The following is a 23,318-nucleotide window of genomic DNA, read 5'->3' as shown; positions in this document are numbered from 1 at the left end:
TTTCAGCACCTCCTCAATTTTCCTCTTGTATCTTGAGGGCTTTTCTGTTTTTAAGTTTCATTTGTAAGTTTTGATTCCACTCAGATGTTTTCGTCTAATAATGATGTTTCATCATTATTTTTATACACAGAGGAAAAAGCATTTTTAGAGAATATGAAACATCAAGGAAATAACAGCCAACTCTTGGTTAAGAGAGTGATAGATACCTATTGATAATAATTCTTCCTCCAGCAGTTTTTTAAATGCAGTAAAAACAGTGGGGATGGAAAAAGGAAGTAAAACCTATTCTAGCCAATTTTGGCTTTTTTTTTTTTAGTAGTCTGTGAACTATTTTGTTAAGCCAAAAAGTAAAATTAGACTTTCTGATATTTGGTGAATTTTAATGATCTGTGGTATTTACCATATACAGATAGTTGAGAGTTGGCATTATTTATGAACCTCTGCATTATACATGTTTTAAAAAATAAGCCATGTGATTACCTTTCACGAAGAGGTTGGCTTGCGTTTTGAAATCTTTTGCTACTAGTTGGACTTCTCCAGCATCTTCTAACTTTACATCCCGCAGAGTAAGTGTATGAACTCTTCCTTCTGAACGTGTGACCACCTTATTTTGAAAAAAAAAAAAAAAAGGTGCAGTTTAAGAATATATGCATGGTAATTAAATTTATCATGGTGATCATTTTGAAATCTATAGAAATATAGAATCACTATGTTATGTACCAGGAACTAATATAGTGTTATAGGTCAATTATACTTCAAAAACAAACAAACTCACAGAAGAAGAGATCAGATCTTTGTTTTCTGGGGGTGGGGGGTGAGGATGGGGGGTCATTGGATGAAGGCAGTCAAAAGGTAGAAACTTCTGTTTATAAGATAAATAAGTACTAGTGATGTAATGTACAACATGATAGATATAATTAACACTGCTCTATGTTACATATGAAAGTTGTTAAGAGGGTAAATCCTAAGAATTCTCGTCATAGGAAAAAAATTTTTTTCTGTATCTTTAATATCTATATGAGATAATGGATGTTCACGAAACATTATGGTAATTATTTCATGATATACGTAAGTCACATCATCGTGCTGTACACCTTAAACTTATACAGTGCTGTACGTCAATTATATATCAATAAAACTGGAAGAAAAAAATATATGAAATGGCATTACTATATATATATGTATGTGTGTGTGTGTGTGTGTGTGTGTGTATATATATATTTTGGTGCATTTAGTTCATTCAGGTAAACAGTTTGAAATAGTGCTCTCCAAGTTGTTTTATAATCATTTGTATAGCATATGTGTATTTGAAAATAATTCTAACCAATAGTTTGGAATCTTTTAAGGAAATTTTAGGCTTCTATAGTTTCTCAGTTACCTTTACATAGTTACTAGGAGGACTTTTATGTTGAAATGCCTAGGCAAATTTATATGTGTGTATTTATATGTATACATATATATTTGCCTCCATTCTGCTGCTGGGTTTATATATATAAAGGAAGAACTTAGAATAGCTAAATCATGAAAGGAAGGGGGAAAATTGATTGCATATAGTAAGTTGAAAGTAAACTTATGTTCTAAATGCAAGGTGTTTGCCTTGCAATGAGCTGGAATTCTTCCCATTTATTTTAGCAATTAAAATTATTTCACAAGCCAATTAAACTGTGATTAAAATAATTTGTACAATTTCTTAATTTTGTTCAAAAACACAAATGAAGATGTTGCCTCTTCTTCCCTTTCATGTATTTGTACCTCATGACTGGTAAAATCAGGTATCAGGCAGGGCTACAATTGTTCACATAGCAGTGAACAAACGGATAAAGGAACTTCAGAACTAGCTAAAACAGGAGACCACTGTGATCTTAGAATATCAAGACAAATGCTGCCATTACTGTTAATATTTGGATGATAAATTCTTGTTGTAAATGCAACCTTAGGTGGTTTGAAGGGGTATAGACTGTAGGAAAATGAATTGTCATAAAGAATACACTGCCTTGGGCTTCCATGGTGGCACAGTGGTTAAGAATCCACCTGCCAATGCAGGGGACACAGGTTCGTGCCCTGGTTCGGGAAGATCCCACATGCCGCGGAGCAACTAGGCCCGTGTGTCACAACTACTGAGCCTGCACTCTAGAGCCCACAAGCTGCAACTACCGAAGCCCGCGCGCCTAGAGCCCAAGCTCCGCAACAAGAGAAGCCACTGCAATGAGAAGCCCGCACACCTCAACAGGGAGTAGCCCCCGCTCGCTGCAACTAGAGAAGGCCAGACGCAGCAACGAAGACCCAATGCAGCCAAAAATAAATAATAATTAAAAAACAAAAAAAGAATACACTGCCTTGATATGGGCTGCCTTTAGGTCCCATAATTGTGGCATGTGCAATTGAAAATCAGGCTACAGACAGGGCCATCCTGACAGTAAATTATAAGACAATTGGAGGTTCTTCTAGTTCTACCATCCCAAATTCCATAAGACACTGTGCCCTGTCATACAGATCGACTTTGCTTCAGAGTTCACTTACAGTTAAGAATAATGTCAAAATTTTTCAGCAGTGGAACTGTTTATTATGTTGGTGTAAAAAAAAGAGTCGGGAATAAAATTTCATATAAAGGTTTTTCCTTAGTGAAGAGCTGGGCATGGTTATTAATATAACTACCTTAATAATTGAGAAAGCCAAAAACATAATAAGGGAGAATAAGTAGGAGAAGATAATTAAGATATGTCCTAGGAACACAGCTACTTATTCAAGGACATGGTGCTTGAATGGGAGAAAAATTGTTTCTGTGATGACGTTTCAATATAAATTTTGAATTTAAAATTTGGACTGTAATTTAGGGCTATTTTAAAACATATCTCAGATTCTAATCCACCAACAGATATGTCTTATCTGTTAACATGTTGCTTTATCATTGAAATTCCTCTGAGGCTACTCTAGAATATTCTGTTACTGAGAACTTGCCTCAGAACACAGCGGTTCTTAGGAAATAGCTCATATACAGTATACACTGATTATGTTAAAGGGCAAAAAACTAACAGCTACCTTATAAAAATAAAACAATAATATGAATGCTGAAGATTTTGTGGTAGATTATGTGAAGATAATGTTAGAGATTATTCCTTTAAAATATTGTTAACTTATAATGGAAGCATATTACTATAATACAATAGGCATTATGACTGTGACCAAGCTCTTAAAGTTTAAATACAAAATTCTCAATGGCCATTTAGGACTTAGCAGTCTTTTCCTGGACTGATGGCCAAAGGGGGTAAAAAAACCACAACTCATTTCTGAAATTTTCTCTTTTGATTTTCTATTCTAATAATGTGTCTTTGTTTGGTTACAGAATGTTTAGCCTCCAAAAACTATACCAAAGTGAAGATGAAAGGCCTGAATTAAATTGATAATAGCTAGTTTGTTCTGATAGACTTAATTTAAACAAAACCTGCAAAATGTAGTAAAATGACTTATTTCACAGTTTATATTTCAGTTCTTTATAAAAAGAGACTTTTAATAATATACGAGCAAGTTCACAGAAGGCTGAAGTATTTTAGGTGGCTAAAGTAAAAGATTAAAATTCCTATGCCAAGAGAGACACAAAAAGGCCCAATAGAATTATAGTAAGGTGATCCTTTCTAACCTGAGAAAAAGGTTCCGTGACAATAAGATAAATGCGTATGTGTGTGTGTGTGTGTGTGTGTGTGTGTGTGTGTGTGTGTGTGTGTATTTTAGTAAAAGAAATGTAACTCAGATTTTTAGGAGTCTACATTTTAATTTAAAATAGCATAGTTTTTATATACACTACTATAAATAAAATAGATAACTAATAATGACCTGTATAGCACAGGGAACTCTACTCAATACTCTGTAATGGCCTATATGGAAAAAGAATCTAAAAAAGAGTGGATATATGTATGTGTATAACAGATGCACTTTGCTGTACACCTGAAACTAACACAATATGGTAAATCAACTATACTCCAATAAAAATTAAAAAAAATAAAAAATAAAATAAAATAGTAGTTTTTACATTAGAAATAATGACTGATCTTTAATAAAAGCTCTTAATTTGAGCAAAAAATATTTAGTAGCAGAAGAATAATATCATTTGTCCTTAAGCAGTGTTCCTTTATTCAAATCATGATTTTATAGATCTAGAAAGGATTTTGAAGTCAACCAAGTCTCTGCCTTTAGACATGAAAGCAGTTAAACCACACTTAATTGGACAAATGTATATTTTTAAAAAGCAAACTTGAAGGTGGAGATGCCTCCATCACCCAGTTCAGTATTTAGAAGACCTCACGGTGAGGACAGTTTCCTCATATCAAACTTAATTCTCTTGCTGCAATTTGAACATATGGCTGCTTTTTCTATCCTTGGTAACAAAGGAGATCAACTGGTCGTTATTGTCAGTATAGCAGGCAGATTTTATCTCTCAGATGACTGTTAACTGAATCACCCTTCAATCACTTTGGCAGAATACTAGTTTTTTTTGTTTGTTCGTTTGTTTGAGAGCAGTTGTTCAAAGGCATTTTCCTTCTAATACTTTAATCAACGTTGTGGCTCTTTGTTAAACTGAATCCCTTTTAAATTACATTCCTATAATTCTTAACAGCTTGATTTAAACTGAGAGCTTGATGCCACATTTGATACTCTTTCTAAAAATATTGAAAAAAAACTGACAGAGAACAATGAAATGCCCTGTGCTTTCTTTCCAACCCATGTTGGGCATTTTGTATAATTTTATTTCAAGAATTCAAAATTAATGGTGAATTATAAAGATAATTTAGACACACACACTGTCTTAGGGGGCAAAATACGGAGCTCAATTTGGGTAAACTGTATTTTGGGCCTATCTGAATAATCACTCTGATTTTTACTTACGGGTGAAATTTGGGGTAACACCAGAAGCTAGTTATTCCCTAAAACTTCTTAAAGTATATTTGCTCATACATGTGGGTAATCACAGAGCCCTTCTTTCTTGCCAGCACCATCCGTTGCACTTTAAATAGTCCACTTGCATTCCAGAATTGGCACAGCTCAAAGCACTTGAGGGTTAAAAATAGCTTTGGAGAAATGCTTGAAGAGCAGATATCTGCCCAGAAGTTATCTCAACTACTTGATCCACTGCCTGAAATGGCATTTCCATCCTCTCCTCTTAATCTTCTTATATGCAGAACACTAGATAGCATGGAGAGAATTAGCCATAAAACTTAAATCTGTACCCTCGTTAGCACGCATCGAATCAGAAAACCTTTTTGATCCTTCCTGTCTTTCGATGAATTAAACTATCACTGATAGCTAATGAGCGTTTGCCTTTTCTTCAAAAACCTAAAACTTGATCGTACTTAAAATGTTAATTTCCATTTCAGTAAAAATATCATCAGGTTAAACCCAACAAAAATGAGAAGAATCTGCTTTACAATTTCAGCAGAAATCAGGCTTGAGCAGGGAAAAGAAAGGGAAAGGGAGACGGATGTAGGGAAGCAAAGAACAACACACACGTGAGGATGAAAAGAACTGAGGGAAAAGGAAGAGCAAGGCAAGGCAACCGCACTCCTGCTTCTTACCTTATCACTGGGCTCTAGTTTCTTCCCTCTGAGGTACCATTCCACTGGGATATCCTCATAAGACAGCTCGCAGTGGAAGGTGGCTGTTTCTCCTGCAGTCACTGTGACATCCTTTAGAGGCCTCAGAAGACCAATGACTCGTGCTTTGCGAGAGGAAGGAAAAAGCTTTGAGTGACTCATTTTGTAATTCCAAAAGGATAAATACAGATTTAGTTATTAATCTCCCTGGTTGCTTTCTTCAAGAAGGAAAGAGCCACAGGACTGCCCACTGTTCTCACTCCCATGTGAACGTGGCCCCTTGGTGCCCAGAAGGGGAGAGCTAGTGGCCTGAGAGTGGGTATCTGTAGGGGCCCTTTCGTTCTGATATATACAAGGTCAGCAGGAAATTAGTGCTGCATCTGTCTCTGTGCCGGGCATCAAGTTCCTCTTGCTACGGAAGGTATGTGACTTCCAAAATAACCAAGCCTCTGATTGGGAGAGGACAAGGGCCGCTCAATGTCATAGCCTACCCAACCCATAAACACTTTTGCACCTTCCAAAAATGTTAGCCTGAGATGAGTCTGAAATGCCCACGCAGCAAAGTTTTTCTTTATGGTGCTATACTTGTACAGCCACTTGAAGGATTTCTTTAAGGGTCTTTAAGTGTTCTGAGTTAGATTCTTTTTCTATGAATACCTACTTTGAGTGAAAGAATTACGAAGTGGGAGATTCTGACTTAATTTTCTTTTGTTCAAATGGCAAGGTCAGTGAAATTTCCAAAACTTTAGAATCTGAACCACAGTTGTATGAGGATGACAAAAAGTAAGTACAAGAAAGCCAGTTTCTATACTTTAATAATGTTTTCTAATTAATTGAATAAATCCAATTAATTTCACTCACATCCATTTGCTGCAGAACTATACAATTTGTTTTCAGCAGAAACACATAATACTTACGTTTCACTCGGAGGTGGGCACTAGATTTAACATTGGCAGCTTGGAAATCTACCCCACCGGTCTGGTCCAGTCGGCAGTTGTGCAAAATAAGGAAGTGCATTTTGCCTTCTTCCTTGATCTCACACTCCTGTACCCAAAGAAAGAAAAGTTTTCGTAGGAAGTCATCTTCTTTGGTATTTTTTTCTGAGGATATAATATCTTAATTAAAGGAATTTACAAATAACTGGTGAGGCGACTATATAATTTTGTGTTTTGTGAAAGAAAGCGAACGAATATTATTCATGAAGGCAGTGTTTATTTTAGCCACATCATTTTGAACCAACTAGCAGCATCACAGAATATCTACAGCCTCATACCACTATGCTGGATCAAAAATACTGCAAGTGTACCTGTCCAAGCCCATTCATAGACCCTAATAGCTCTCTTTGGTTTGAGGTCTGGTAAAGAACCTGGTATGTTTTAAATGCCTTGCATGCAGTCTGATTTTTCTCCTGTCCTTTTCTATTTCATACAGCTCCTCTAGGTGTTGACAAGTTCAGAAATAGCCTTACAGGTGTTTGGAGTAGTGCCTCTCCCTTGAGTTTCCAGTTGGCGTGGATATCATCTTCCGAGATTTCGGTTTCAAAGCGGGCCGTCTCAGTCTCCATCACCTCCACGCTGTACAGGGGTCGCACCAGTTTAATTTCCCGATCTAGAAAAAGTGCAGGGTCAGCATGTGTCATTGGCCTCTGGCAGAAATAACTCCAACAGCTTCAAGAGTGAAACTCGTGGAAATTTCCTTACCCTCAATCTCAAGCTTTCCTGAGGTCTTATCTGTCCCACAGTCACAGGTGTACTGTCCAATATCTGATTTCAAGGCTTTCTTTAGGATTAGCATGCGCTTCTTGCCGTCTGCCTTAATAACAGCATTTTTAGATGGCTTTATCTCCTGTCCATCTTTAAACCATTTCACCGGTGCATCTGCTTTGCTAATTTCACACTGTAGAATCACTTCACTTTTCTCTGTGCCAGTGTAATCTTGAAGCTTTCCTGTAAAGTATGGATCTCCCTCTGCAAGTAAAGCATAAGTGAAAAAATTTTATTAACCACTTAAGGAGATGACAGTCTCTTGGAAAGTTTAAGGGACAGCTCACAGAGATCTGGGTATGTTTAGAAATTGCACCATGCTTCCACAAACATTTAACATGTTTATGTTCAAAAGTTCTCTAAAAGTCAGAAACAGAATCAATGCCTGGGATTTATCAAAATCTAATCCATCTATATTATATTTTGAAGTATTTTATTAACAGTAGTTTGAAAGATACAATGAAATTTAGCTTCAAACCTAATTATGTGTTCCTTCATTATTCAGATGAATTTTTAATTTCTTAGCAAATCTCTTATGCCTCGTTTACCTGTAAGCTTTCAGATTCACATCATTAGTCTTTCTTATATCAATTGTTTGCCTTTGATAGTTTCTATATATGTTAGGCTTTATATATAATCTGCCTAATATTAAGGGCCCAGGAAAAACAATGAGCTTTATTAATGTAAGTTCTGTGATTCCTAGGGACTTGAAAAACATTTTTCTGAAATAATTTTGATAAAGTGAGGGGAGAAGAAGTGTTTATATCCCTATTTTAAACATGACAGGGCTCAATAATTAACTGAATTTTAATTCTGATTTGAGCTGGCTATTTTGTGAGCCAGAGTCTATCCCTTTAAAATCCTCGTATTTTTAGGTAAAAACATTTGAGAAACAAGCCTAACAATATATGTGATAGTTCCTTAAGGATAGGTGTTGCTTTCATGCAATATAACCCTTGAAAGAATTTTATGTAGTAGATACTCCACAAATTTCTGATGAATTGAATGCAATAATATTAAATTGAAAAAAAAAAAAGCACCTACCTAGCACAGTGAGTTTGGCTTCTGAACTTAAACCCATAGCTTCTACTTTAATTTGAGAGGTATCATCAATAGAGAGGTCTTTGAATGCGATGGAATGGGTTTTCCCTTCATCATGCATTGAGACCAACTTGCTGGTATGCAGGCGCTGGTCGTTCTTGAACCAGCGAACACGAATGTTATCGTGGGACAGCTCCACAGTAAACACGGCACTTTCCCTCTCTTTGGCTGTTACATCCTTGAGTGGGGTGAGGAATTTGAGTCGGATTCCTATCAAGAAAAAAAAAAAAACAACCCTTATTAATTCCAGTCCTTAAAGGAGGATATATAAAAGCAAAAAAAAAAAAAAAAAAAAAAAGCAATTAAAGTTGGCCTGATAAAACTGTTTACCTTCAATGATCAGTTTGCCACTTGTGTGCTTATCTTCAGCTTCAAATATGTATTTTGCTTCATCTTCAAAAGCAGCAGATTTGATCACCAGCGAATGCCTAGTGCCATCCTTAATAAGCTCAGTTTTGTCATCACCTGTGATTTCCTGGGTTCCTCTCAGCCAACGATATGTTTTGGGCTCCCTGGATACTTCACACTCAAACTTAGCCTCATCTTTCTCAAAGACTTTAACATCACTGAGAGGCGTGATGAAGATAAGTGGCAATTCTGAAAAAAGAAGAGGGTGTGAATGAAGCCAGAATATGATTCCATTCATCAATTCTGGGTCCCATAAGGAAGCCTGGCAAAGAAAATACAGAAGGCTGGCTGGCAGGTGGAGTGTACCTTTCACTTTCAGATTGGCTGCAGATTTAGCGTTGGCGGCTTGGAAAGAGACCTCGCCTGTCATATCCAGCTGGCAGTTATAAAGGACCAGAATATGCTTCTTCCCGTCTTCAATGATTTCACAGTCCTGTTTGGAGTGAGGTGAGGAGGAAAGAGAAAGGAGAACATCATTTTCATCACTGGTTATCCCTACAAATAATCAAGAGATTTCATACCAGAAATGTATCATTTTCCACCAACAACCAAGCAAGCCCCCCACCTGTGTGATCAGATCATTGTGACTTACAGGGGAAGCAGTTAAAGGCTCTCCTTTTAATTTCCACTGGCCATGGACATCTGGTTCAGAAAGTTCGATTTCAAAGCGAGCTGTTTCACCCACAAACACTTCTACTCCATACAGAGGTTTTTCCACTTTTATTAGTTGGGCTGAAATTATACAGACTTTTGTTCGAATGACTGAACAAATAAACTGCAGGTTCAGATAGGGTACATTTAAAAATTTTACGCAACTCACCCTCAACAGTGACGTTTGCTTTTGTCTTGTCTGTGCCACAGTCACACGTGTATTCGCCTTTGTCTTTCAGTTTTGCCTGTTTGATTTTTAAGATGCGGCGCAGGCCATCTGCCTTGATAGAGTATTTGGGTGAAGGTACAATCTCTTCCCCGTCTTTAAACCATTTCACTGGCACATCTTTGCTTACTTCACACTTCAGAATAATCTCATCCTTCTCGACTCCAGTCTTATCATGTAATTTCACAGTGAAGTAGGGATCGGCCTCTGTAAAAGACATTCAGCAGATGATCAGAAGAACGTGAAAATGAAAGGTAATTAAAGAGTTACAGGTTGCAAAATGTTTAACTATTACCCACTCCCACCATCCAAAAACTGGCTCTTTGGTTATAGTTGGTCACATATACCTAAGACCTTCAGATTTGCTGTGGAGCTCAGGTCCTTAACCTGCGCTTTGATCTGGGATATATCATCCGGTGTCACTTCTCTCATTTCCAGCTTGTGAAGCTTGCCCTCCGATGAGATGAGTACACTTCTGCTTGTGTGGAGTTTGACATCATTTTTGAACCAGACTACGTGCATTTTTTCATGAGAAAGTTCACAGACAAAAGTTGCTGTTTCACCTTCTTTCACTGTTTGATCTTCAAGAGGTGATATGAATTTCAATCTTATACCTGCAATGCAAGGTAATAGGCTCAGAAATACAATTTAGTTCTCAGAAATATTCCACTCTAATCTGTCTGGTAGAAAGAATCTGTTTCACGTGGCATTTATTGAGTCACCTTTTCAAATGGAGCTCTCCTCCATTAAAAAAAAAATTAAGGGGGTTGTTTTGATGGCAATGTGAAAATAAAGTCATGGGGCCGATGGTCACTTACAGCTGTTAGAACTTGGTGTTCTGTCTTTAAAGTCAGACATTCATGTGCCTAACTATGGGATGTTAGAGGCAGATCTCACCAGCTCTCACCTGTAACAAATAATCTTGCTGAGGTCTTCTTGCCCTCCACTTCAGCAGTATAGACCCCTTCATCATCAAACTGAGAATTATTGATGACAAGAATGTGTTTCTTTCCGTCAGCAATGATATCAAACTTGTCAGATGACTTGATTATATCAGGTCCTTTAGACCATATAACATTTGCCTCTCGAGTGAGGACACATTCAAATCGAGCCTGTCGCTTTTCTGGGACCGTGACATCCTTCAGGGGCACGGCAAAGTCAAGTTCGATTTCTGAAAATCAAACATTAAGAATGAGGTTTTTCAGAATGCAGAGGACTTATAAGATGAAGTTGAGCACACTCCACGAGTTCTAAAGGTCAATACCTTTTACTGTCAGAATGGCAGTCGTGACTGCATTAAGTGCCTGGTAAAGAACTTCACCGGCCTGGTCCAGTTTGACTTTGAGCAGAGTCAGGAAGCGTTTGCCACCATCTGCCTTGATTTCACACGTCTGAAAAATGGCAGTTTTAGTTAGCATTTGAATGAGATAGAATGTTTCAGATACAGATTTCTGCAGAGTCATAAAAATAACTGTAATACTAATAAAAATAAGGAAAAGTGTTTTGTCATAAAATTTTTAAAAAATTGCTGAGCTGTCCACAAATAATGCATCAAATTTCTTCCCCTCTTTGACACTTCAGAAGCTGGAAGTAACTCAATCATTACTGAACCAAATCTGAACGTCAAACCTGATTATAGAATGTAGTTATTTTATATGACTAACAACTTATTTTATTTTTATTGATGTATAGTTGATTTACAGTGTTGTGTTAGTTTCTGCTGTACAGCAAAGTGATTCAGTTATACATATGTATACGTTTTTTAATGTTCTTTTCCATTCTGGTTTATCACAGGATATTGAATATAGTTCCCTGTGCTATACAGTAGGACCCTGTTGTTTAACCATTCTATATGTAATAGTTTGTATCTGCTAACGCCAAACTCCCAATCCATCCCTCCCCGATCTTGCCTCCCCCTTGGCAAGTCTGTTCTCTATGTCTGCAAGTCTGTTTCTGTTTTGTAGATAGGTTCATTTGTGTATATGACTAACAACTTAAAATTAGAAATTACTCACAGGTGAGGGTCTTAGAAGTTCTCCCTTCAGTTTCCACTCTCCGGGAATGTCTGCCTCTGAGATTTCTGCATCAAAGCTTGCACTTTCTTTCTCATAAATGGTAACATCCTCTATTGGTTTAAGCAATTCAACTTCACGATCTGTATTGGTAAACGATGAAATACCATAAGGCTTTCAGCAACCTAAATATGCTTTTGTGTGTGTGTGTGTATGTACATTGTTTTGCCTCAGGCTCATATACAAAACTTATCTTTGAGAATAAAAGGTAAGATTTTTATACCTCCAAGTGTCAGCTTTGCAGAGCATCTTTTCCCTTCAATTTCCACTGAATATTCATCAATATCTTCTGGCATAGCATTCTTAATTTTGAGGTGTATATGATTTCCATCTCTTACTATCTCAGTCTTATCAGTTGGTTCCAAGGGGATTTCATCATATCCTTTGAACCACTTAATGTTTGGAGTATCCTTTGCTATGACACAGGTGAAAACAGCTGTCCCCTTGGGTTTCACATGCTGATCTCGGATGGGTTTCACCAGCCAGTCTCTAATGACTTCTGTATGACAGTGAGGTCAGAAAGATAATTATGATCTGAACAAGTAATATAAATAACTTCCTTAGTAAATTTCAGAAATAGGAAAAAATTCTCGAAACTGGACATGATTAATCTGTTATGATTTGATATTCCCCCCCCTTAGATAAGGCATAAGACTACTGATATCCTGATACTGGGAAATAAAATTCTCTCTTCTCTTTTCTTAATATAAGTAGAACTAAATTTCCCAGCAAAGTACTAACCTACTACTTTCACGCAGGATGAGCACTCCAGGTTGTCGGCATTTTCCACAGTCACTGTGTACGTCCCTGCATCGGAGTCATCTGCATCATTGATGGTCAGGGCCCGCATCAAGCCAATGATGCTGGGCACGATTTTGCCGGGTTTCTCCACCACAATCTTGCCATCCTTCCTCCAGACCACATCACGTTCTTTATTTAACTCGCAGCTCAAGTACAATGGCTGTCCTTTGACCACTGTGACTTCCTCTTCAAGCGTTTTTACAAAACGCACAGGAAGTTCTGTGGAGAATTGTGGTATTAAGAATCTGCAGAGACTTTTCAATACGTACAATATTTTCAATGAAATAAAGCTTGGAGATAAGAGGTTTTGTCCAAAATGACAGTAAAATTTGCTATTGAGGTTTACTGTGTTAAAGTTTAATACAGACCATATTCATAAGACTGGAAATTACCTTCGACAATCAGTTTCGCAGTGGAGGTCTTTTCCTTATTTCCCAGACGTAAAACACAGGTGTATTCGCCAGCATCAGAAAGCTGAACATCAATGATATGCAGCTTTCTGTCTTTCCCATCAGCGATGAATCTGTGCTTTGGGCTCTCACGGATATTGCTACCATCTTTCATCCAGCTTGTAACTGCAGTGGAGGGGGAGACTAAACACTCAAAGATTGCAGAAGAGCCAACTGACTCTGCTTCAGTCAAAACAATGTCTTTGATTTCTTTCACAAACTTCAGTGGCACAGCCTTCAGCTGGTAGGTGAACGGAGCTTCGGCAGGCGGTTTCTCTCCACCACTTCCTGGTCTTAACTTTCTCCTTTCAGCTTCTATTGGTGAAGGAGTCTTTTTGGCTACACCTAATTCAAAATAAAATTAAAAGTTGAATTGGCTTTTCCGTAAGGGTCAGAAAGTGCATATCTGGCTGTCTGCTGGATGAAACCAGTGATAGAGCGACCAGAAGACAAGAAGAGAAAATTAAAGACTAGGCAACTGAAAGGTCAATTGAAGTTATCCTGCTTTCTTTCAGAAAGAAAATGAGGTGGCATAAGGAATCCATGAATAATAAACGCTCTTCGTTTTCTCAAGTTTTAAAGCCAAATATATAATGTCCAGATTAGCGTCTAAGTATTTTATCTGTCATGTATAAGTATCATGTATATGAAGAATGAAACTAGGAACTTATAGGGTTTATTATGCTAAAGTATATATTTTATATATGTATTACCCACTTGAATAATATTAGAGGTATATTAGTTGCAATATCAGAAGACATACTAGTTTGTGCAGAATCAATTAGAAGTCATAAAGATTGATGTAAATTTTGAATTTTTTCCCCCTCGTACAGAGAGTTTCCCTTGAATGTAAAGTTTCCCAGAGTGAAAGGTTACAATTCAGGTACAGGGAAATGAATCTTACCTGCAATGGGAACTTTTGGCTTGGCAGCCTCCTCTTTCGGTGCTTTGGCTTCTGAAATAAAAATAAAACTCAGCATTTAAACAATTTTCAGACTTATTTCATGCTTAGTAGTAAACCACGTGGGATGAATCATGCTCTTTATTATAAATATTAATGCGTAACAAAAAAGTTAGATTTATATGACTTCCATGGAGAATATGTGGATATTTCCAAGAAGGCATATTCTGAGAATGATGTGACCAAGCTAAATTGCCAATGTTTTTAGGATTAAAAAATTACTTTCAGCAAGTAATTCTTCTCCCATTTCTGGAAGGCTTACTCTTTCCTTGTGAAAAAGAGTTTTATTCTTGCCTAGCTATGTAAAGTATTTTATATGTTTAGGTATGTGCTGGTTATGTGAACCAAGGAAATACGTTTTTGTCAACAAGGAATCAATGTAGGCAAAAGGGAAATGACCCAGAAGTTACTAAAGGGCTTTCTTTATTAAGTTGGGCAGATAAATCCGGAGAAGACTAAGGAAAAAGAAAGGGTCTATGTTCTACAAATGCATGGATTCCTTTGAAGATTTACCTTAATTAGACAATGAACTAAGGCAGAACCAAGACAGTTCCTACACTTAGAGTTTAATTCAGTTCACTCAGGGGCAGTATAAACTGTAGAATCAATTCCCTAGTGTCAGGCCCTGGGGATGTGAGAAAAGCTATAGTTTTACACATACTTAATCATCTCAATGGCAGTTATCGTCTTTTTCTGAACTAATTAAAGTTATCACATAGAAATCACAAAAGCTTAAAAGAATAACGCCCAAACCACAAATATCAGTGACAAAATATGTTAATATAAATATTAAAATTAAACTACAGCCAGAAGAACATAGTATATTGTCTCATGTTATTAAACACAATAAAAACCCATATACTTCTATAGGGCTTACTATGTACCAAGCACTGTGCTAAGTGCTTTGCATATATTTAATCCTCACAATAATCCTAGTAGGTAGTTATAGTTATTATTCTGATTTTACAGACTAGGAAATTAAAATGTAAAGAGATGAAGGAAGTAGCCAAAGATCAAATAGTTAGGACGTGTATTTATCAATGATCAATACATGTCAAATCATTTTTGGTTTTGAGATTATCACCTAAGTGATGAACTACTAATAGTTCATGTACAATAATAAGTATTTTGTTTGTACCTGAGACAGCTGTATCACTGAGTTAGTACATTTAAGAAAATTATTATTGATCTAAATTCTTATATAGATTTAAAGGCTGAACTATGCAGTCCTGTTTTTTTCTCCTGTTCATTGTGGTAAAATACACCTAACATAAAATTTGCCATTTTAACCATAAAATGTACCATCTTAACCATTTTTAATGCAACTTAATTCAGTCGCATTAAGTACATTCACAATATTATGCAACTCTCAACACTATCCATTTCCAGAACTTTTTCATTAGCCCAAAATGCAATCTTTTTAAAAAATGAGAAATGATTCCTGCAGGGCATATGGGAAATTTGAATCTCCATGGGATTCCTATATGTATGTCCTTAGAGAGTATCCGTACATCTTAATTTTCATCAGCACTGAACATATTCATTACTTAATCTCAAAAGCATATAAAGAAATGGTCTTTTGCAGGAATGCACATTTCAATTGAAACACAATAGGCAGCCATGGGTGAGAGATTAGGTTGCTATAGATTAGCAGCTGAAGAAAATTTAATTGAGAATTTATATAAGCTCCCACAATTGAAATGACGCCTATGTTTCAACAAAAAGAGAGCTTGATTTTTAACGAAGTTTTTATTAAGCCATCAAAACAAACCAGCAAAAAGAAAACCACAGAATAAGTACCTGCTTTCTCTCCAGCGACTGGCACCGTCACTGGGGCAGCGATAGGGGCTGGTGTGGGCTCCAAAGGAGGTGGTTTGATTATTTTCACTTCTGTAGAAAGATGTCCATTGCATTAATGTATCCTTTGTCACTTCCTAAAACATCATTTGGTGGCCTATTTGCCTTCTCTGATGTAACTTTAAAATCTCCTAATAACTGGTTTTTTCAGAGAACAATATATCCTAACTGTAATAAAATCTATGTACAATATAATAATATATTTGAATATATGTAACATTATATTAAATAAAATATAGCATTATAATCTAATAATACATTGGGACATTAGAAATCATTTGATGCATGCGGGCTTTACTCCCTTTTTCTTATTAGCTACACATTAATTGTGTGAAACAGGAAGGAAGATGCTGTCGACATTGAGGATAAGCTTGCTTACCTGGTTCAGGCTTTGGTTTTGGTTCAGGTGCAGTGAGAGGTATTGCTGGCTTAATTTCAGGCACTAAAACAATTCACAGTAATAAGCAGATTATCACAGTATTTTTGAAGTTTTTCACAAAGTCAGACCAAAATTGGGCATGTTTAACATATCTTGGAAGGTATTAGAACTTGTACACATATAGTCACCAAATCAAATACTCCAAGTTTATTTTGCATTTTAAACAAAATACTTAGAAAATATAGTAAGGCAGTTTTACTGGTTCTAATGTTTTTCATCTCATTGCCCATAAATACAATTGTTTTAGTTTTTAAAACTTAGTAATTGGGGCTTCCCTGGTGGCGCAGTGGTTGAGAGTCCGCCTGCCGATGCAGGGGACACGGGTTCGTGCCCCGGTCTGGGAAGATCCCACATGCCGCGGAGCGGCTGGGCCCGTGAGCTACGGCCGCTGAGCCTGCGCGTCCGGAGCCTGTGCTCCGCAACGGGAGAGGCCACAGCAGTGAGAGGCCCACGTACCGCAAAAAAAAAAAATTTAACAAATGGGTGGACATGAGGCAATTGCACATGAGAGTGCAATGGTAAAGAAAATTAAGCTGGATGAGATGAGCAGGTCAAGGTCATGTGTTCAAATCTCAATGCCAGTGTAATGATATTTTAATTGATGCATATTTGTATTTTTAGAGACAACTAAGAAAATGCCAGAAAGTTTGTACCTTTTGCTGGTTCAGGAACTTTCCTTTCCCTTTTGCTAACAGTAGCTGGAGGTGCTTCAACCTCTTCAACAGCTTTTGGAGGTGGTTCTGGCACTTTAAGATAATAAGATGATTTTCTAGCGTTATTTTAGGATTTGAATCCTTCGAAATCAACTGATCTGAAATAATCAGATCAAACTTTTTTCAAAAGCTCTATTGATGGCTTAAAAAAACCCTTATATTCTATCAATTAATTTCTATTTTCTCTTCTTGACTCTGCTTCAATTTATTTTTCTTTCTTTTATTTCACCTATACTTGCCTCCCAACTCCATTATCTCTCCCTTTCTAAATCGATTCAAAATAGTTCCAAATATACTCTTTGTGACTAGGCGAATGATAAAAATCAGCCCCCTTAAAAGCCCCCAAATTTTATGAAACATTTCTGACACCTTCCCATGAAGTCATTTTGCAGCCAACTTGATTATTTCACAACTGTTTCTACTGGAAAACTTAAGTGACAAAATAATAATAATAATGAAGTGCAGGGAAATGCATGAATATATTTGAGTACTATAAAAATATTTAAACAGGAAGCAGACAATGGAAAACATAGACTATGTGACACATGAAATATGAAGCTACATTTATATTTAAATCCGTTTATGTTTACAAGATAAACTTTTTGTTAAATGTCCATTTTGTTAAAAGGTAATTTCACAAATTGTTACTGAGATTCCTACCTGCAGGTTTTTTAATTTTTTCTACTTCTTTACGTTCTTCTTTAGGTTCTTCTTCAGGTCTCTTTCTTAGAACTTAAAAGACAAAAATATTTATATGTAAACCAAGACAAACAAATGAAGATGTTGAATACATTTGACAAATGCAAATAATGTACAAAGCAAAGAAAGTGAAAAGCATGCAACCTAGTGCACCTGGGAACTTGGTATTTACACTAAAAATGCTTAAAAAAAAATCAAAGGTTGTTACGTTAATTAAAACAACACTCAGAGTCACTTTATATCTATGTAGATAGTCTGTTCAGAGTTAAATCCCTGGTAGGAATGACCCAAACACAAAATGAATAATTTGAATAGCAACAAATTCTAATCACAATCCAATGTCATAATTTAATGAGAAAAGAAGCATTTAAGTAAGTATAAAGTTTACTGAAGTGGAGTTGGTCAAAGAAATGTAGCCTAGAAATAAGTAATTGTATGTGAAGAAAATGTTAGAATTTGATTCTTCATTCAAATATCTTGTTTCTAATTCTTTAATATTTTGTAAGTCAAAAAAAAGTTCAGTTTTTAGAAAATGTTATTTATTAGTTGTGGTAATCCTGTGTTACACTTTTTAAAACTGAATGCTGAGTTTAGGCTTAAATAGTTTGGTGTAATTTAGAGTATTTAAGAGGTTTAGTGTATTTTACTACATAATTTGATTATGAAAATGGCAGCTACAGTCATTAGTTTAGAATATTATCAATTTAGTCATGTCTATTAATGTTGTAAATTTCAAGATACTCTGCTCACAAAATTTGTCTTCTTTTAAAAAGATGGAAATGATTACATTTAATTTTCAATACAACTACAAATGAATTTTGATAAATTGGGAATCTAAGTTAAAAGAAAACCAAAGGACAGAAACATTTTGTAAGCTTTCAAGTCCTTTTTGTGTGTGTATTTGAAGCTGATATAACAGTTGAAAAATACTATACCGCTTTTGAGAACAGCTTCTTCCTTTGGTTGAGGTTTAGGTTCAGGAAGTAATTTGCGAACTTTCTTTTCACCTCCAAGCACTTAAAAGAATATGATTTAAATTTTGAAGTGAATTCATATAAAAAGTAAATTTCAACAAGAAAAATGTCTCTTTCAAAACTAGTAACTACTGTATAAGTAATAATTTTTGTTACGTATAAATATCACAGAATTTGAAAGCAAAGAATACACTTCAAGTTGTTTCCTCTGCAAACATCTATATAACCTTGTGATGAAATTCAGTTGCATTAACTACAGGCAAATATATTCATTCATCTTAAAAGTGTCTATATTGATTTTATGAATCTTTCATCAAATACAAGGTTCTTGACAGCATCTTTGCCCCAATCTGCAATTGTAGATTGCCCAAATCTACTCTGATATCTCCCCGACCATCAACTATAGTAGGTGTTAGTGACATTATTCAATCTTCTCCACTGATGAGAGAAGAAACCAAAAGTATCTGGAGTTTGATAAGTTTCTTAAGAAGCATCCTTTCTTAAGGTTCCCTTTTTGAACTAATACTAACCTGAAATTATAGAACTATAGAATTTGAAAGCTGGTGTTAGAGCTTATTTTTAATGAATAAGAAAATGTTCTTGAATTTAAACTAAAACGGACCCAAGGAATTCCAAATTAATCCCATCTTTAGTGGATATCAAGCATGGCAGATGATACTATATACAGCAGCCTCCTATTACTACTGTAGCCCTAATGGTTTTGAATGGGAAAAAAAAAAGAGAAACACTTACTGATTACTGAACCATTTTACCTCTCTACTAATGTCAATTAAAATCTAATTTAGGGCTTCCCTGGTGGCGCAGTGGTTGAGAGTCCGCCTGCAGATGCAGGGGACACGGGTTCGTGCCTTGGTCCGGGAAGATCCCACATGCCGCGGAGCGGCTGGGCCCGTGAGCCATGGCTGCTGAGCCTGAGCATCCGGAGCCTGTGCTCCGCAACGGGAGAGGCCACAACAGTGAGAGGCCCACGTACCGCGAAAAAAAAAAAAAAATCTAATTTAAAGCATTATTTATTTGTATCATGTAACATTATATTTGCTCACACACCTACAATCTGAATTCTTAGCTATTTCTAAATTTCCCATTTGGTGCTTTAAAAAAGACATTTGCAATTCATTAAAAAGTTTTTGTTTTATGTGAAAACACAGCCATGCCTGTCTCTTACTTCAAATTTTAAACATGCAGAAGGGAAATATGTAAATATTTCACTTTAAATAATGACTTTTTTCTGTCAAGTACTGATATTTTAAGTAAAATTTCACAGTTAAACATTAAATTTTTTTATCCATGATAAATTTTGCTGGCCTTTGATACTATTTTCAAGTTACCAATATTCGTAATGTAATCAATTTTCATTGATCAAACTGGAGATGCCCATGCATTTAATTAACATAAGTTGGAATGGCATAATATCCTTTTCTTATTTAATGGATATAGTGAAAATATATCTTTGTATTTGTTTTTCCACATTATTATTTTATTTTTAAGATCTTACTGACATATGAGACTCAGGTGTAGAACACGCCATTGTAGTTATTACTTTTAAAGTCATTATATGTCATTACATGTCATTTTAATATTTGCGTGGCTTTGTAATAATCCTTTACTGGTTAACATCCATAGTAATATTATTTTGTAATCTCCATTTTATAAATCAGGAAATATACATTCAGATGGGTGATTTTTCCAAAATTCCAGAGTGAAACAAGAACAGATTCAACTTATGAGTCTGGATGTGTTAATTAAACAGAACACTGGTTACCCACCATACTTACTGGAAAAGTTCACAATTTTAATTTTAATAGATGTTTTATGATTCATTTATTTTCCTTTAGGGTCTAAGTTTAGATAGGGAAAAATATTGTTTAAAGAGAAATAAATTTTGAAAAAATGACCTGCAGTGATAATGAAATTGCCCTACAACATGAGATCTGTACACCTGAAAGAATGTCTTGGAGTCCATGAGAAAAAAGAGATAGGAAAGCCACAAGGAAATCCCTATGAATCACCTTAATAGTATAGAAGAACAGGGCTTATTTTTAGCGCTTATAACACTGGCTAAAATATTGTTGTTCAGGTGAAATTGCAAAGCATTTTAATCTAAGACATGTCCTGATATTAATGTCAGCTAAGCAGTAAAATTTAATATTTCTGAGTTTAGGAAAATTCAAGAAGACATATGTAGATGAGACAAAGGAAAAAACATCTACTCAGGAATGTATGAAATTGATGGGAGACAAAGAAAGTAATACTCATGAACCAGGACCATAAAAGCTACAAAAATACAAGAAATCAATGAGACTACTCTGATTATTTTAAAAAAGGAAAGAAGAAGAACATTCTAGAAAGCAGGAGGAGCAGTCAGATGAAGGGATACTGCATATGAGCGTTTTCTAGACTGAAATACCTTTCAGAGGTGTAAGCTCCACTGCTTCCAGAGCCTCAGGTTTTTCAGGAACTTTCTTCTTTGAAATAGCTTTAAAGAAGATGATCTTACTTTCATTATTTGTTTATTTAGTCTTATCTGAAGCAAATGATTAAATACGTGCTCTAAGAATCAAAACCAGGCTTTGCTTATAACTCAAAAGCATTAATAACAGCCAAGAACAAACAGCCACTGAAGAACATACAAGAAGCGTTCAAACCATGAAAACAGATTGCAGTTTTACTCCAAACTTGAGTAGTAAGTTAAAGTCTGGCTGAGAAGGAAGATAATTTTTGTTCTTTGCAGGAGGAAGAAATCTTCCTTTGCATATAAATTTTACATGAAGGGAAATGTATTTAAGTGTGTGTCCTCATGGAATATATTAACCAACAGATGTGTAGCCTTTTAAGAAGTGATCACTTTTTCCATGTCTGATTAAAAATGCCAGAAGCTTCTCCTACAGGCCAAGAGGGTTGTAGAGAGGCAAGAAAGAAGTCTTACCATGGAAAATTCTGGCTTTGTGTACATGTGTAGGTGAGTATGGGAAAATTGCTCACCTAAGATTATATCTAGATTATTTTAGATTGGGAAATCTCATGAAATCTCATGACACCACAAATAAGACAACATTTTGTTGAAATAAAAAGAATAATATGATTTTGCTAGTTTATTTCAGCTTTTAAAGATGCTATTTAAAAAATTAAGTAATGTTGAATCAATTCAAAGAGAAACCTAAATGCAAAGAGAAAGAAAGGAAGTTTAACAATGGGAAGAGATGCTGGATATCAAATGTATCTTTCTAGATATGGTGAGGACAACCAGGGAACACAATTGGGTTTTTATTAAGTTGCAAAAAAAAAAAAAAAAAGTGGGGAAGCAGTGCCAGAGCGTTCATATACCTTCCTTTCATGGTTTATGAACACATCAGCTATTGGATGCCATAAATATATTATCTATAGTATATTTTAAAGCATATGTCATTCTTTAAGAACAAAGTTTTGGCTTTTGTATAAATTTGCTACTGCAAAATTAAAAATATCTTGCAGAGTTTTCTTCTACATTCCACATGCACAAGATCCCAAAGATATGCAGAGCAACCACGCTTTGAAATCAGAAAATCCTTTCACCCGACTCTGCATGAGAAAGTTAGTTGGACAGCCCCTGGATTGAGATGGCCAGGATGAAGCTAACAATGGTGTACTTTCTGACTCTTGGGGCAGCAGGCATGGCCCAACAAGGCACCCAGGGCAGCATAAAACACAGGTCTCTAAGGAATTCCCACAGATTGATCATGTCCGAAAGTACATCTTTTAAAAATACATTTCTTGCAAGCAACACTTCAGATGTCTGGATAGAAGATTGGAGCAGGTTAATAAAACTTTGGAAGTGGCATTTTATACCTTTAAGCTGGAACATTTTCTCCTTCAGGTCTTCCTTAGGTGGAGCTGGAGGAGGAGCTGGGGGCTTTGGTTTGGGTTTTGGTTTCTCAATAACCTTCTTTTCAGGTTCAGGTTCTTAAAAGAGTATTTCAGGAGTATTAGTATAGGAATATGTTAATTGGTATGTAGATATACAGTATATTCAGTAGAAATTTTGGTATATTTATGAAGTAAAAAGTTTGCTTTTTTGGATACATATTATTGGTATCCAACATAAAACGTAAAAGTGTCCAGCATAAAATATAAGAATATCAACACTGTACATAGATAATGAGAAATACGGCACAGGCACTAATAAAAACAACAAAGGAAGCATCCATATAAGCCACATTGATGTGAAATAAATAGTACAAATCACATGAATACATAAGACTGAGATGCACATTTAAAACAGAATATCTTACATACAGGTGCAAAGAGACGTACTGCACACGTAGAACAACGCAAAACACATATGTATCAGATGAAGAATATGGTGATGAAGACTTAAGCCCAATTAACTGAGTACCTTGTACTGGTATTTCTTCAGGCTGTGGTTCAGGTTCAGGTTCTTCAGGCTTAACATACTTTTCAATTTCACGTTCTTTAAAGAATGGTGACAAAGGATAAGAGACTAATATAAAGTTCTTCACAAAGACTCATAGAAATTTCACATAGATGCAAAGATGACAGTCACAAAAGCAAAAATACACAAATTCACTTACATAGAAAAAGAGGTAAGATTTCTATTTTCT

The 23,318-nt window shown here is 35.7% G+C and overlaps 1 protein-coding gene across 1 annotated transcript in view; it reads right to left on the bottom strand.

Annotated features, from left to right (window-relative positions):
* The window catches only part of TTN (titin), a 281,733-nt gene that overhangs the window by 99,697 nt on the left and 158,718 nt on the right, over nt 1-23,318 (bottom strand). Inside the window, 25 exon segments of the mRNA XM_032637061.1 lie at nt 481-604; nt 5,568-5,710; nt 6,503-6,629; nt 7,054-7,193; nt 7,286-7,552; nt 8,393-8,659; nt 8,780-9,046; nt 9,164-9,290; nt 9,450-9,589; nt 9,678-9,941; nt 10,082-10,348; nt 10,642-10,905; nt 10,999-11,125; nt 11,750-11,889; nt 12,030-12,305; nt 12,548-12,826; nt 13,000-13,401; nt 13,961-14,011; nt 15,818-15,907; nt 16,254-16,316; nt 16,967-17,059; nt 17,687-17,758; nt 18,661-18,741; nt 21,128-21,196; nt 22,546-22,659. Of these exon segments, the coding sequence (XP_032492952.1) occupies nt 481-604; nt 5,568-5,710; nt 6,503-6,629; nt 7,054-7,193; nt 7,286-7,552; nt 8,393-8,659; nt 8,780-9,046; nt 9,164-9,290; nt 9,450-9,589; nt 9,678-9,941; nt 10,082-10,348; nt 10,642-10,905; nt 10,999-11,125; nt 11,750-11,889; nt 12,030-12,305; nt 12,548-12,826; nt 13,000-13,401; nt 13,961-14,011; nt 15,818-15,907; nt 16,254-16,316; nt 16,967-17,059; nt 17,687-17,758; nt 18,661-18,741; nt 21,128-21,196; nt 22,546-22,659 (4,254 nt within the window).

Source organism: Phocoena sinus, chromosome 7 (genome assembly GCF_008692025.1).
Source record: "Phocoena sinus isolate mPhoSin1 chromosome 7, mPhoSin1.pri, whole genome shotgun sequence".
NCBI lineage: Eukaryota > Metazoa > Chordata > Mammalia > Artiodactyla > Phocoenidae > Phocoena > Phocoena sinus.
This window is presented reverse-complemented; position numbering and strand designations above follow the sequence as displayed.